This window comes from Octopus bimaculoides, chromosome 9 (assembly GCF_001194135.2).
Source record: "Octopus bimaculoides isolate UCB-OBI-ISO-001 chromosome 9, ASM119413v2, whole genome shotgun sequence".
Classification (NCBI taxonomy): domain Eukaryota; kingdom Metazoa; phylum Mollusca; class Cephalopoda; order Octopoda; family Octopodidae; genus Octopus; species Octopus bimaculoides.
In genome coordinates, this window is record NC_068989.1 from 80,864,917 (window position 1) to 80,882,389 (window position 17,473).

The 17,473-nt window shown below is 36.8% G+C and overlaps 1 protein-coding gene across 5 annotated transcripts in view; it reads right to left on the minus strand.

The window, feature by feature from the left end:
- Positions 1-2,810: 2,810 nt before the first annotated feature.
- LOC106867264 (uncharacterized) overlaps positions 2,811-17,473 on the minus strand; it is a 95,466-nt gene continuing 80,803 nt past the window's right edge. For all 5 annotated transcript variants that reach the window (XM_014912085.2, XM_014912081.2, XM_014912083.2 and 2 more), the window contains 2 exons: positions 9,615-9,824; positions 2,811-6,430 (listed from right to left, as the gene is read on the minus strand). In XM_014912085.2, coding sequence (XP_014767571.1) covers positions 6,256-6,430; positions 9,615-9,824 — 385 coding nt within the window. In that variant the 3' untranslated portion in view covers positions 2,811-6,255. The remainder of the gene's footprint in view (positions 6,431-9,614; positions 9,825-17,473) is intronic.

Consider the following 17,473-nt stretch of genomic DNA (forward strand, 5'->3'; position numbering starts at 1 on the left):
CAACCCCAGGACTTATTCTTTGTAAGCCTAGTACTTATTCTATCGGTCTTTTTTGCTGAACCTCTAAGTTATGGAGACATAAACACACCAGCATCGGTTGTCAAGCGAAGTTGGGGAACAAACACAGACACACAAACATATATATCACAGGCTTCTTTCAGTTTCCGTCCACCAAGGCTTTGGTCGGCCCGAGGCTATAGTAGAAGACACTTGCCCAAGGTGTCACTCAGTGGGACTGAACCCAGAACCATGTGGTTTGTAAGCAAGTTACTTACCACAAGTAAGCAACTTCCTTCTTCTTTGTGTGTTATCCATGTTGTCTTATGCCTTGGGCAATATCACATACAAGCTACACAGCACATGAGCCAGCCATGAACTCAACCAGGTTGTTAATAAGTTTAACCCCTTTAGAGGTACAACAGTTGCAGAGGTGAGCAGTTACATTTCAGTCCCTCAAACCGCTGCTGTGTGTGTGTGTGCCAGCTTTTCCTTCTTTGGAAAATTTGAAAACAGAAAAAAAAATGTTTTGTGATTTGCAGTTTTGGTGGGTATGGTCACTTTGCCCTAAGACCAGCAAAAAAGAAAAAAGATATAAGACTTAGGGCTCGTGGACTCATAAACTGCAAGGCAGTCTCAGTGCTGGTGGCAAAAAAAAAAAAAAAAAAAAAAAAGCACCCAGTTTATGTTGTAAAATGGTTGGTGTTTAAGATGGTGGGTAACCAACCATTGGAACCATGCCAAAGTAAACACTGGAGCCTGATGCAATCCTTGGGCACATCAGATCCTGTCAAACTGCCCAATCCATGCCAGCAGAGCACAGGGAAGTTAAAAGATGGTGATGATCATGATGAAATAAACTCAACTAAATGAACTGAGTCTCTGTGCTGCAATTTGAAAAACCCAGTCAGTCAGATGGTGTTAGTTGAGTGCGCTTTATGTAGGGACATGCATAAATGGGGAAATGAAGACAGCAATTTTAGTCTGCCTGAATTTCAATGGAAAGTAAGAAATATTTGCTTTGTAACACAGGTGAACGCAATGAACTCACAGCTGTTAAATTTTTAAACATAAATTGGTAGGCAAGGATAGGTAAGGAGGTAAACTATGATTAATGAAGTATAGTGTTGTTACCTAGCATAACATAATACACAACACATTTTCCTTTCGTTTTTCTTTTTTTGTTATATATATATATATTATTACAGAAAAGTGCATTTAATAACATCAATATGACACATAACACAGCTGGTGTGGTATTTTTGTTTATTTGAATTTAAAATAGAAAAATAAAAAGGAAAACCATGTTTTATATATTTTTATTTGCCAATTGTGGTCATTGAATTAGTTGGACGTTAGGAGGCTGGAAGACTTGGTCAAGGCTTCGAAAAATTTTGAAGAGTGGTTAATTAAGAGAAGAAGAAAAGAAAAAAAAAAGGTTTAATGGTATTTTGAATAAATTTGTGCAGATGGGTTATCAAGATGGGAAAGAAGTAAGAAAAGTATGCAGGTGTCAATGTGTGTGTGTGTTTATTCTTGAAGAAGAATATTGTTAACAGTGACTTCCAAGTTTCAGCCAGTTAAGCCATCATCAGCAGTCCAATGATAGCTTAACTGACCAAAACTTCGAAGTCACTGTCGACAATATCATTATTTAAGAATGAACTTGTACTCTACAAAAAAGCATAGAGTAACTCCTCAGATTAATGTAAAATCGTTTTTATTATAACTAAGCGTAAAAACATACATACAAATACATATCTATATATATATTTGTCAGTGAACAGGTCGCGGTCTCAAAGCGACGAAAATATTTTGACAAATTAAATTTAAATGTTGAAGTGAATCTAACAGCTTTTGTGTGTTATTTTAAATGGCTGCAATTGTTTTTGTTCCAGCACCCGACCTCAGATCAGGTCACTTGCTATGCAAGTACATCTCTCTACACATACTACACAAGTAGGAAAGGCTTATTTTACAATGTTATAAGTGTCCCATATAACTTGATATGCAAAAGAACAAGAAAATTATTCGAGGGTCTGTTGGTATAAAGAAAAAACATCAACTGAAAAGTAAAAAATTTCTACTGATGTTCCCATCACCAAATAGTGTATTGGACAACAACAAAATACAGATGAACCCATACTGTCACCACCAACAACAACCATGATTATTATTATTATTATGATAATGATGGCATAGTGTATTGTACTAGTTTGACCTCTAATCACGTGATATCTAACAATAAGTATAATAAATCAATCCCCACCTCCATTTCAAATTTAAACATTTTTTTTAAAAATAAATTCTTTCATGTTCACAACCATGTCTTTTGCTCTCAAGAATGAAACTTTTACCTGATATAAAAGACCAAAAGGTAACAAATGCTAAAAAGTGGAAATCACCATATAAACAAACAAACAAAATTATATATATTTATACATACAAAATGTCCCAGTAAGTCTGTTAGGTTTTCAATTACAGTTTGCTGTTAAATGCTGCCTTACTTATGGAACACTACACACACATGGTAACACATGTACACACAGATGACAGTAGATGTGAGATAAAGAAAAAAATATGATACACATTGATATTCATTCTGCTAACCTTCAAATAAAAACCATAATGATACAATTATCATAAGTAAGAAATTAATAGTCCATTTTAAGATCATAAGCTTACTAAAAATCCCATAAAAAAATAATTTAAAATATCGCCCACCTGTAAAAAAATAAATTCAAAATATCACACCACCTCAACACAGCATATATATATTTGATAGTACAAATAGGATAAACAGAACTCAAAACTTAAGTATATTTTTTTTATTTTTAATCAGTGGAAGTTACAAAGTGATTCAAGGGCTAAGAGCTTTGTGCTTGGCACTTATTTACACACACACCACACATACACATGTAAACACACACACACAGAGAATCTTGGGAAATATCAAAAATGAGAAACAGCATGAAGAGAGCAATGGTATACAGGTAAGGGTGATTTCAAGATTGGAATCTAGAGAGACTCCAGTTATCCAATTATTATTACCATTATAGATTCTATATTCTTAAAAAAGGCCAAGCAACAATACAGAACAACACTACACGTCATTAGAGTAGAATAAAAACTGTTATTTCATAAAATGTTTTTTATAAAAAGGGCTTGACATATCAGGAAAAAAAGCTTATTCTTGAACGAAATTTAATGATGGCAACTTGTCAGACAAATTAAGACCCTTCATCCAGTCATCTCCAAATATATAAGAGGGAAGGAGAAGATAAAATTCACTATAAATTTACTCTTCCAGCATGGTATCCTATAGTTATGTTCATCATCACTTCTTCATCTAGTATCTAGATCGATGACCGAAATGGTCTTTTCTGTACTACAGGTGCCAACCATGTAGAATTATTCAGTAAAGCAGCTTAAGAAACTTTAGTTTAGCATCAAATCTTGAATACTAACCCTTAACCTATTGTTTTCTTCAAAAAAAGTTTTTAAAAAAAGTGATATAGAGAAACAGTATAAAAGACTGGAAATGATATTGGCTTCAAATTTTGGCACAAGGCCAGCAATTTCGGGGGAGGGAGAAGTTAAATATAACAGCCCCCAGGCTAAGTTGACCTTGGCAGAATGTAAAGACAGGTAGCATTTTGAATAGCATGCTAACCATTCTGTCAACTCACCACTGTGCAAACCGGAAATAATATTGAAAATCTTATAAGATACGAACGTAATATCTAAGTGACTTATTTCTTAATTTAAAATATATACTCTTTTACTTGTTTCAGTCACCTGACTGTGGCCATGCTGGAGCACCGCCTTTATGCTGTGTGTGTATATATATATATATATATATAAATAATACTCCTAGTTAATGGAATCTAATGACATGTATAAGAAGGTGTAGATGTAAATGAAATAACACAAAATATATATGTATAAAAAATATTCTAGTACTTATAATTATACATCTATAAATGGACATTTCAAGAGTCAAAAATATACATATATAAGTTTAAAGTGAAGTTAATATATATATATGTAAATAGACAAACATATCCTCACACTAAACAGAAGGGTGGTTGGTGAATGAAAAAAAAAAAAAAAAAATAACCATCTTGCTAGCTTTGATTCTCAATGCAATTATAAAAACATGAACCTTTTATATAAAGAATTTATTTTTGGAGAACAGCCTTCAGTTTCTCTTTGAGGGTTTCTTTGTTTTTTGAGTCTTTTTTTTTTGTGAGATTTTTAAAAAATGTAATCAAGAGAAAAAGAAGTTTATTTTTCACTCGACATTCCAATATAAACAAACATGAACTTTTCTTACTTTTTCACCACAATTTTAATCATACACAACACACACACACAGGTTAAACATAATTCTTTCTAATTTTGGTACAAGGCCAGTAATTTTTATAGGAAGTGGGATAGCCAATTACATCAACCCCAGTGCTCATCTAGTACTTATTTAATTGACCCTGAAATGACGAAAGGCAAAGTTGACCTCAGCTGAATTTGAATTCAGAATGTTAGGCCCACTGTGCTAACAATTTGGCCATCTCACCACCTTACAGAGATTAAGCAATGATTGTAATTCTGATCTAACTTATTCTATTGTGAATTAATACTTATTTATTTTTTAGAATCAACAATATGAATTAATATAAATGTTATTCTTGTATTTAAAAAATAAATATTCTTCTAAAACCAAGCCTAGGGTTAGAATATATTTACAGGCACCAATCTTGAGACAGGAAAATGGATAACCAGACATCTACCACTTTGCAAAGTAACTATATTACCATTTCTCCTACAGAGCATTTGTATTTATAAGGTTGTCTATCATTGTAAACATTGAATCAAAGCCAGTCTCTTTGCTATTTGAGGCATATAGAAGAATAGCTTCTACTGCTAGTGCTAAATAAGGAACTATAATATTGTGGAAACAAAAATGATAGAGTTAAAATAGCAGAAACAAGTGATAGTATCTAGTTAGAAGAATACTAGCACTGTATGATGCAATCAGTAATATAGTTGCCTGACAAGCAAGTGAATGATACCTGGATTGAGCCCTGTTGAGGAGGGCTTAGTTTCCCTTTCTTGTTCCAATCTGGTAGGTTGATACAATTCTAAAATCATTTACGTTAATATAACATAATTAGTATATAAGTCTATATTTTAATGTGAAGCCATATGATGCAAATATTTAATCATAAAACCCTCATCCACAACATTGTATCGAACATGAAGGAGTTCAGTTTGACCATCAAGAATACTTGTTGATTTAACAAAAAAAATTTTAAATAAAAACGTGCCCCTATGTACACATACTGAAGCCCTTTTGCAACTTGGCCATCATTTAAATCTTCAGTGATGAAGGGGTTTTCTTGAAGGAAAACTGGTTAACAGTTCCCCCCATCTGCAACAATGAATAATAGCTGTGTTCAGTGTGAACAAGAGAACTTCTCAATTTATCAAAAAACTTTTTAAGACAGCAAAGATCTCAACCATACTTGTCTATAAACAGGCTGTCACTTGTCTAAATCTTTGTGGTGATGAAGGTTTTGTATCAGAGAAAAATTAATTAATCATTGGAACTCACTTCTGAGTTTTATTTTACTAAAAACATGTAATTTTGTTATGTTATTCTTTTTGTTTACTTCATCACTTAAACTATTTTTTGTGTGCAATTTTTTTATGTATACATTGTGGAATTTGTTATGAGTATGTAAGTATATGCAACATTGTTTGTTTTACTGTACAAATGTACTTAAAGCTTTTTTTCTTTTACAAGAATTAAAGCAAACCTTGAACAAATACATACACAGTACACTGGCATACTATACACACACACTGATGCATATATATGCACATACATCCAAAAACACATATCTATGCATATACACACATGCAGATATACATATACACATAACTACACGTATAACATACATATATAAAAACATATCTATGCATATATACACATTCATACATATCTAGGCAAAAACATACAGGCATACATACATCTCTATGCATATACATACAGAAATACATACAAATTTATGCATGTATACACATGCATATACACATAGATCTATATACACACCCCTAAACCTTCCAACCTTTACTTGGTGTTATACACCTAAAATGTCCCCATTAATAAAAATGAAAAAAATGTTTCGCGAAATAGTCAAATTTCACAAGCCAATCTCCTTGATGATTTCACAATTAAAAATGCTGGCAGAAAAGGTATCACCACTCTTCAGAGCGAACCAGATTTCTGTTCGTAATTTTCCTGCCACTGGGTGTGGCAGGCAAAGGCTCTCCTCTGATGATAGCGCCAACTTCAGAATGCTTGTTTTTGTTGTGGTATTCTATTGCTTCAGGTTTGGTGCGAGTTGGAGACACATGCCCACGGGTATGGCCACTGAAAGAAAAGAATTAGGAATTTGTTATATGATCATATCTAATAATAACAAGAAATTAAAAAGAAAAGCAAAAATTTAATTATACCATCCAAATACTTCGTAATATATACAATTAATAAATTAAAGGTTATGTCAGGCTGAAGATTTCTAATGAGAATGAAATAGTACTTCACATGATTACCTCCAATTAGAAGTTGTAAGAACTTCATAATAGACAAAAAAAAATTAAAGATGAGGAATCTACACATCTTCTTCCTCATATTTTACAATTTCAAATTCAAATTTTTGAATTCTATGTTGTGTTGTGAGAGAATAATTACCATCTTTGTATTGATGACCATTGCCAGAGGAAATCACACGTATCCATGTTTCTAATATAAGATACAAGAAAAAGGAGGGGGGGGACTTTGTTGGTTAATGATTATCATGCAACTGCACATATAAGTACAAGCTCATCTTTAACATGAAAGGTAAGACAAAGAGATGTCATTAAAGCAGGGATCGCCAAAGGGGGTCTGACAGACCTCCTAGGAGTCGGTGAGGAATTACAGGGGGTCGATGATAGTCAAGGGGTTGAATGGGGATCAGCATGTGAAAGACCAGCTCACCCAGATGAACTGCTTGAAATATTTAGTCAGCGCCATGCTCATCCCTCACATTGATGTTGTCAATTTTAATAAAAGATATTCCAGCAATATGATGCATTTTTCATATTTTTTAATCATGAGAGCAGTTTCATAAAAACTGAAAGTTTAACACTGTATACTCATATATGTAGTTTTAAATGTAAAAAGTGTGTCATCTTCAATGGAATTTCTTAATCTGTCGTATATATTTTAGCCAACGTTTTAATTGCCAGCATCAGCACCCAGTACACATTTAAAGTATGGAACAGTAGGGTAGGGTATTAAGATATTTCAAAATGAGGAGGGTGGTCGAAGCGGAAGGTGAAGTGGCTAAAGGGGGTCGATGGTCGAAAAAGTTTGGTGACCTCTGCATTAAAGACTTCTTAAAACTAGGAAGAGACATTTAGCTGTTTTGTGAAGAATCTTCAGTTGATGGTTAGTTACACAGATTTTTTTATTGACTTCCTCTGGCAAAAATATGTAAATGTCCAAACATGTAAATGGTTCTCCACCCATAGAGAATGGATTCTACAGAGTATATTTTGGTTTGTTTAACAATGTCCCAGTTATTGCTTGCCTGACAGGCTGACATTAGAGCAACTAATGGTAGTAAAACGAATGTAGTAAATACAGCTGTTACATTTTATAAGTGATTCGTTCAACATTTCAGCTGTTGATGTCACTGACAACAATAGCAGTAGCAAAGGAGCCACTATATGGTCATTTGACATGCTAGAAGTAGCAACCAAATCTCCTGCAAACCACACCCAAAAGAGACATTAGATAATGTACCCGGAGATACACTATTGCTGGAAGAAAAAAAGAAGTCACAGTTCACATGCCTTCGATCATAGATTTGTTTGGTTAGAATAGAATTTTGTTTACACAACAGATACAGACAGCAACAAATTTAATGATGAAAATAAAAAAAATCATTTTATAAGTAAATACTAACAGATATTTAATAGATTGTTGTTGTTGTTGGCACTCCGTCGCTTACGACGTCAAGGGTTCCTGTTGATCCGATCAACGGAACAGCCTGCTCGTGAAATTAACGTGGCTGAGCATTCCACAGACACGTGTACCCTTAACGTAATTCTCGGGGATATTCAGCGTGACACAGTGTGACAAGGCTGACCCTTTGAATTACAGGCACAACAGAAACAGGAAGTAAGAGTGAGACAAAGTTGTGGTGAAAGAGTACAGCAGGGTTCACCACCATCCCCTGCCGGAGCCTCGTGGAGCTTTTAGGTGTTTTCGCTCAATAAACACTCACAACGCCCGGTCTGGGAATCGAAACCGCGATCTTATAACCGCGAGTCGCTGCCCTAACCACTGGGCCATTGCGGCTCCACATTTAATAGATAGTCCTTGTGATTTTAATTTAGATCACTTTAAAACAGGAAGTTTGTATCACAGAACCTGGAGCAGTCTTGGAGAAATAGGTTGATACCAAAAGGGTTGTATCAATAAACTGTTAAATACAGTGGATACTTGCACATAGGAAGTCTTGGGTTTACGTTTGTGTTTCTTTTATAGAAGTAAAAGTGGTTGGGTGAGCATGGAGTCTACTTTGTAACCATGTGGTTTTAGGTTCTATTCCACTGCATGTCACTTTGGACAAGTGTCTGCAACTATTGTAGCCTCAGACCAACCAATGCCTTGTGACTAGAACTGGTAGATGAAAACTGTATGGAAGCTCGTGTGTGTGTGTATCTGTGTGCACGCGCGCGCGCATGTGTAAAACCCAATTCATATAGACAGTGTGTTACTGGCAGCTATCTCAAATAATCATTGATTTGGTAAGCATTAGGTTTGGTGGGGGTGGAGAGGGAAGGTTGAGAATGTAATTGTATAATACAGTAAATCTGTTATGTGATGTGTGTGTGTGTGTGTGTGTGTGTGTGTGTGTGTGTGTGTGTGTGTGTGTGTGTGTGTGTGTGTGTGTGTGTGTGTGTGTGTGTGTGTGTGTGTGTGTGTGTGTGTGTATAGACTAAAAGAGTGCAGGGAAATCTCCATGAGGAATGGAAAATCCAATGTTTCAGCCAGAGTTCTTCAGAGAAACACTGACAGGATTGAAATTAAAGAAACATAACAGAGTTTTACATCCCCTAACTTTGACAAACTGGCTGCAACTGAGGAGGAAGACTAGACTACATGAGCTTTATACACAGACTAGAAGTAGTAGAAGAGAGAAAATATGGCAAGGGTGGTTCCTCCCTGTCTTGGCATCACATGATAGTTGTGAATGAGGAGCATCACTATCATCCAAATGGAGTTCTTCAGTTCCAATCTTCCATGAAAACATGTCTGGCCATGTAGAAATATTACTTGACTTAGAAACAAGTGAAGTGTTGGTGAAAGGAAAAGCATCCAGCCATAGAAAAATATGCCAGTCTGACCCATGCAATTTGGGAAAATACATGTTAAAATGGTTGCAGGAGCTACCATGACCAATATTAATGAAACATTTATGCAATTATCTGCAACAGCAAAGTATATCACATCTCAAACAGGATAGGGTGTGTTACCTCCCAAGAAAACAAAAAACACTCACCAGGAATAACCATTCAAGAAATTTCCATTACGCTCATAGTGTGGTTGCCCGTTCACCTTTGGAGATGACCTGTGTTCACTATTGGTACCACTGTGGTTTGTGTTATTTTCATTCATTCCCATTATCTCCTTCATGGCACCGTTGTTGTAGCGGGCTACAATCTGTTCTCCTTCAGGGCGGAGTCGTGTGGAAGGAGGGATTTCGTCCCAACTGTTCAGTAGAGATTTAAAAAATATATAAATATATCGTAGAAATATTTGAATAAGACAAAAGTATGTAAAATAAGAAAACAAAAGAAAGTAATTATTGAGAGAGGAAAGTAATTATTGAGATAGGAAAATAATTATTGAGAGAGAGAGAGAGAGAGAGAGAGAGAGAGAGAGGAAATTCTGCGGATTTAACCCTTTTACTGCAGAAATAAAAATATACCCACTCAAAATTTCATTACCCTGAACTGTGGAAAGCAGTTTTATAAATCAATCAATCTTTTGTTGAGGAATGTCATATTTGAAACCAGTTTCTGTTCAGATATGTCAAGTTTATTGAGGCAACATCACTTGCAGACAATACCAATTCTATTTTTGAGTTGGACGATTTGACTGAGGACTGGCAAACCAGAAGGCTACACCAGGCTCCAATCTGATCTGGCAGAGTTTCTACAGCTGGATGCCCTTCCTAACACCAACCACTCCGAGAGTGTAGTGGGTGCTTTTACGTGCCACCGGCACAAGGGCCAGTCACATGGTACTGGCAACGACCACGCTCAAAAAGGTGTTTTTTACGTACCACCTGCACGGGAGCCAGTCCAGCGGCACTGGCAACAACATCGCTCGAATGATTTTCTAATTAGCCACCAGCACAAGTGCTAGAAGGCAACAACCATGAAATTTAATTTCACAAGTAAAGACAATTTTGTGTTTCGTTTTCTTTTGTTGCTCCCATCATTAATCTTCAAGGACTTCCAATATACATTTTATAGATATTTCATCCACAAAAAAACGGGTGAAAAGCAAAGCAGATCTGAGGAGGATTTGAACAAAAGCATCAAAAGATGTTTTTTTTACACTTGACACCCAAACAATCCTGCTATCCACCCCTCGCGTTACATATCAATATTTGAACATCAAGTCTTAGGGAGTTTCTATGTAGTCACATGATCAGCTAGATATATAAACAGCAGCCAAAAGTTTCTTAAATCATCTACCCACGTACACTGACTTATAAAAAGACACATTGTTTTCTTTCCTCACACTGGGGTGAGGCAGATCTGTACCAAACAGCAAATATGCCAATGTACTACTATTCTGCAATACCACATGCAAGTCCCATGCTTTAACCCTCCTGTAACCATATTTCTGTTGAAATACACAGCCTTTTGTTTCAATTCTGAAAATAATGACAAATTTAGTAAAAGAAGCTTGTAATTAATAAGATGATGTACGGAATATAATTTTGATGGAAAGTTTGAATTTAGATCATCTAGATCAGTTTTAATTTATACATTACAATTGATTAATTGAACACATCTGACCTTGACCTAAACACTTTTCCTCTCATACATAGAGAAATATGTTCACACACATAAACAGAGAGTGAGAGAGAGAGGAGGAGAGAGAAAAGGAGGGAGAAAGAGAAAGGGAAACATTAAAACGTCTGATGTCAAATAGTGGCACTCCGTCAGTTACGACGACAAGGGTTCCAGTTGATCCAATCAGTGGAACAGCCTGCTCGTGAAATTAACGTGCAAGTGGCTGAGCACTCCACAGACACGAGTACACTTGACGTAGTTCTCAGGGATATTCAGCGTGACACAGAGTGTGACAAGGCTGGCCCTTTGAAACACAGGTATAACAGAAACAGGAAGAAAGAGTGAGAGAAAGTTGTGGTGAAAGAGTACAGCAGGGTTCGCCACCATCCCCTGCCGGAGCCTCGTGGAGCTTTAGGTGTTTTCGCTCAATAAACACTCACAACGCCCGGTCTGGGAATCGAATCTGTGATCCTACAACCGCGAGTCTGCTGCCCTAACCACTGGGCCATTGTCCCTCCACTGATGTCAAATAAGTCAGCATTGAACTTCCAAATGAAAGGGGCTAAAATATTTGGACCAAAACATTTCATACCCCTTGAACACTGCCCTTCTCTTTTAATATGAAATGGAAAAAAATTTCTAAATGTAAGATTCAGTATTTTGTTATAGTGATTTCAAGTGGCAACAGAAGGATAATGGAAAAGACAAGAGAAAAATAGTGATAGATAAATAAATAAATAAATAAATAAATAGACAGGAGGGAAGGAGAGGGGTTCAATATAAGACAACAAACATTGAGATGAAATAAAGTAAACAAGTAGCTGAAAGTCCATTCCTGCTCAAATTTTGTCTGGAATCTTCATCTTAGTAGTGTTGAATGTTGTTGCTTATAATAGTTCAAAGAATCCTGTTTTTCTTGGCTTCAAAGAACTACAACCTTTTAAAGCAAAAATGAACATATTTTGTGGGGAGAAGAAAGAAAGAGGATGTACACACACACACAATATGTATATACAGACAGAAAGTGTGAAACATTACAATTTAACTGAACATGATTGACACAAAGATTTTATGTGTGTGTTTGTGTGCATGTTTTTGTCCCCATCCTACCACTGGTATAGGTTTGATAGAAGTCACTAGCCCAAGGTGCCATGCAACGGGACTGAACTTGAAACCTTGTGGTTGGGAAGCAAGCTTAACAAACGCACACACAAGCATTGAACCAAATTCAATGACTGGCACCCGTGCCAGTGCAGCGCTAACAGCACCATCCGAGCGGGATCACTGCCAGAGCAGCGGTCTCACTTTGGTGCCGGTGGCACGTAAAAAGCACCATTTGAGCACGATCATTTCCAGCTTCACCTTACTGGCACTTGTGCCGGTGGCATGTGAACAAAACATTGGACTGACTCCTGTGCAGGTGGCTTATAAAAAACACCAGTTGAGCGTGGCCGTTGTCAGTACCGCTGGACTGGCCCTTATGCCGGTGACACATAAAAAGCACACGCTACACTCTGAGAGTGGTTGGCGTTAGGAAGGGCATCCAGCTGTAGAAACTCTGCCAGATCAGATTGGAGCCTGGTGTAGCCATCTGGTTTGCCAGTCCCCAGTCAAATCATCCAACCCATGCTAGCACGGAAAGCGAATGTTAAACGATGATGATGATGATGATGATGATGATGAACATTGATCAAACTAGAGCCATAGTAAAAACACACTTGTGCAATGTGCTCCACAGTGAGACCAAGCATAAACCCACATGGTTTCAAAGCAAATTAAGAAACCACACAGCTATGCCTTCCTCAATATGTATAATGGATTTACAGTCTTCTTGCAAAGGTTTGTAGAGACGGTACTGCAACAACAAAACAAAAAGTGGTATGTTTCACTTAATTCTCCTCTCACTCTTTCCCTCACTCCTCCCTGCCCTCTTTCTGTCTGTCTCTCTCTCTCTCATACACACAGAATACAAGCCCTCAATCACAGATGTCAAAATGAGAAAAGCTATTTTGTTGATAGGCCCCCTGGCGTGAAAAATATTAAATGAACTCCTACCCTACTTTAAAATAAATGAAGTAAAAGTTTCTTCAACAGGAAGTTGAAAATAATTGAGTAGTTCTTATATTTATCACTTGGAAAGTGGCGAGCTGGCAGAACCGTTACCACGCCGGGCAAAAAGTGGTGTCTCATGTGTCTTTACATTCTGAGTTCAAATTCCACTGAGGTCGACTTTGCCTTTCATCTTTTCAGGGTCTATAAATTAAGTACCAGTTGCATCAAATTAGCAGAATCATTAGCACACTGAGCTAAGCATTTTGCTCATCTTTACATTCTGAGTTCAAATTCAGTCGAGGTCAACTTTTGCCTTTCATCCTGTTGGGGAGCCAATAAACTAAGTACCAGTCAAGCACTGGGGTCAATATAATTGCTGAAATTACTGACCTTGTGCCAAAATTTGAAACTGGTATTTATCACATAGAAAATGAAAAAAAGAAAGGAAAAAAAAAACAGCCCATTAGAAAGAAACTGGTTTTTTATATAGCTGCAAGCATGGCTGAATGGTTAAGAAGCTCATATCCCATCCCATGTGGTATTGTGTTCAGTCCCACTGTGCGACACGTTGGGCAAGAGTCTTCTATTATAGCTCTAGTCCAACCAAAGCCTTGTGAGTGGATTTGTATGACAGAAACTGAAAGAAGCACATCTTCACATCACACGATGGTCATAAAAAAGCATTATCATCATACAGCTGATGTTGTCTGCTTCCTGTCTTCTATGAAATACATCTGGAAAACAGGTGAGGGTTGGCAACAGGAAGTGCATCCAGCCATAGAAAATTTGCCTTAACAAATTCCACCTGATCCAAGCAAGCATGGAAAAATGGACATTAAAATGAAGATGATGGCGGTGGTGATAATGATGATGATGATGATGATGATGATAACGAATGAAGGAGCTTCTATATTGCTACTTGATTGGTTAAAAATAGTAGTTAAACCACTCTCAAACTACACCCCATTATTTTAAAAATTTAGAGTCACAGCTGCAATACCTTTTTTGCTCACAATACTGTAATGTCCTGGTATGTAATATAGTAAGCTATGAAACTTTGATCAACTGATCTTATTCAAGTAATTGGAGGACAAAAACTACTTCTACTCGAGTGTTTAAAATTTAAACTCAACAAAGGAAATAACTCCAATAAGGCCAATTGACTTACATTTTTGGACGATTTGAGAATGGATCCGATCTTCAAAGCAAATTGCTGACAGCAACAGAGATGTTTTGGTTCTGCTGCTCAACCCTGAAACTAGTCTGTAGATGCCAGACAAGCAAGGGGAAGCAGCTGACCTCCCCTGTTCGAAGGTTATAATGGACACAGGTTCGTGTGTCACATAGCTAGCTAGAGGCGATGGCCTCTTCGAGCTAATCAATGGCAGCATTCGTCCTATTTTTCTGGACTGCCATGTTAGCTTGGCAATAACTATTAATATATATAAATATATATATATCCTTATGAAGGAGATGACAGAGGACTCAGATATGTGGTGCATTGCTGTACTCAAAAAGACCTGCTCGCCACAACAGAATTGGGACCCTAAAACCAAGGTGCCATGTAAAAAGCACAGGTGCTGGTGCCACGTAAAAGGTACTGGTGATGGTGCCACATAGAAAGCACCCAGTACACTCTGTATAGTGATTGGCATTAGGAAGGGCATCCAGCTGTAGAAACCAAGCCAAAACAGACAACAGAACCTGGTGGGGCCCCTGGTCTTGCAAATTCCTGTCAAGTTATCAAACCCATGCCAGCATGGAAAATGGATATTGAATGATGATGATTGATGAGTGATGAGTGATGATGATATTTCCTTAGCAAAGCATATTCTGTACAGCAAGTGATTCCAATAACATGGTTTTAAGTTTAGTCCCAATGCACGAAACTCTGGGCATGTATTTTGTATCATAGCCCTGGGTCAACCAAAGCCTTGTGAATGGATTTGGGAGAAGAAAACTGAAAGAAGCCAGTCATGTGTGTGCATCCCTCTCTCTCTCTCTCTCTCTCTCTACCACTGTCTAAACATCAGATGATGATTGTAAATGATCATCATTGTCATACAAGTAAGATTGCTTGCTTCTAGTCTTCCACGAAAACATACCCAGCTTCAGGAAAATATTACCTTGCTTGGAAACGGGCAATGGTTGGCAACAAGGACATTTGGCCATAGAAAAGCTATCAAAGCATCCGACAGGTGTCATCATGGAAAACAAATGTTAAACAATGACAGTGATGACGACAAAGTTGAAACATAAAAATATTTTGTTAGTGAATATGCCAATATAAGTTAAAGCAAATTATTGCTTTTATTGCAATTTTTTACATAATGTTTTACATAGTCTGCATTCCCATTTTCTTTGATTCTTTTACTAACCTACTTCATTTTTGTATCACAGTATAGTAAATATGTACCACAAGAGTAACGCTTTGTAATAAAGAAACCAAATAAGCATGAACTAATTCTATGTAAGTTATATCAGTGTCAGTCACATAGTATAATACAAGTATTATTTTGCCTTTTACCCTAGGCTGCACTTAGTCAAAAACAATTTGCTATTTTGGTGCCTGTCTGCTCCCAAGCTTGCTAGAAATATCAAGGTTCAATAAAGACATCACAATTTCATGTGCACATAAGGTGTAGGTAGCCTGCGTGGTTAAAAAAGCTTGCTTCATGATCATATGGTTTCAGGTTCAGTTCCATTGTGTGGAACATTGGGTAAGCATTTTCTACTATAACTCCAGGTCAGTTGATGCTTTGTAAGTAAGTGAATTTGTAAGGTGGAATCTGTAGGGACGCCTATCATAGTGTGTGCGTGTGTATGTGTATGTATGTGTGTGTGTGTGTGTGTGTGTGTGTGTTTGTGTTTCACCACCACTTGACAACTGGTGCTGGTTTATCTATGTCCACCTAACATAGTAGTTTGGCAAAAGAAACTGAGAAAACAAGTACCAGACTTAAACATTAGAACTAGGGTCAATTTGTTTTGACTAAAACCTTCATGATGGTGTCCCAATATGGCCACAGTTCAATGGCTGATACACAGAGAGTCACAATGTAACTCCAAAATCACAGAAGTTCAGTTCGTGTTCCACCCTCAGTCCGCCACAACCAAGAATATAAGTAGTTTAATGCTAAAGGGTTAAATAGCTAGTTGAAGGGCTGGCTTTTCTGTTTCTTCAATTGTAGGCGCAGGTGTGGCAAGAAGCTTGCTTCCCAACCACGTGGTTCTGGGTCAAGTCCTATTGCTTGGCACCTTGGGTAAGTGTCTTCTACTATAGCCTTGGGCCAACCAAAGCCTTGTGAGTGCATTTGGTAGACAAAAACTAAAAGAAGTCGATTCTGTGTGTGTATGTGAGTGTGAGTTTGTCCACCACCACCACCACTTAACAATTGGTATTGGTGAGTTTACATCCCCATGACTTAGCAGTTCAGCCATAGAAACTGATAGAATAAGTACCAGGCTTGAAAAACAAAGTACTGGGGTCGATCCATTTGACTAAAAAGTCTTCAAGGCAATGCCCCAGCATGGCCACAGTCTAATGCCTCAAACAAATAAAAAATAAAAAGGTAAAAGCTAGTATGTCCAAAAACCCAATACAATTTACTGCTACCCTAATTAACATAAATGTGGACATTAGTCAAACAGGATATAAACAAAAAAAGAAAGAAGGAGTGTTTGTATGTGTTCAGTATTGTTATTGTATTGGTTGTTTCAGGTGGTGACAGGTCTAGCTATTGTATGTTTACTACATCAATATGTATGAGATAAATATCTTTATTTGAATAATGGTGTGTATATATATGTGTATATATACTTGTGGATGACAAAGATGGAGTAATGATACCAAGGAGAAGATTTGGAAGGCCCTGGTAGACTGCACAGTAGTAGCACAAATCTGCTGTGTGAGGTGAACAGTGAGGGTTACTTCTGAGTATATGAAATCCCCAGACACTGAGGATGGGAACCACTCATCATTGTACAAGAAGGGTTGATCATTTCCAGTCTTTCTTCCATGCGTAAGTACTGGTAGAACAGCATATATAGGATAAAATCCTTACAGTGCAGAAAAATCTGTGGTTGCTGACAAATTTTTCTGCTCTGTGAGGATTTTATCTTATATATACTGTTCTATCAGTACTTACGTGTGGAAAAATATCTTTCTACTCATTCTACACTACATTTCAGCACTTCAAAAACAAACTTATGTTTGTTTACATATGACATTATATATATATATATATATATATATATATATATATATATATATATATAT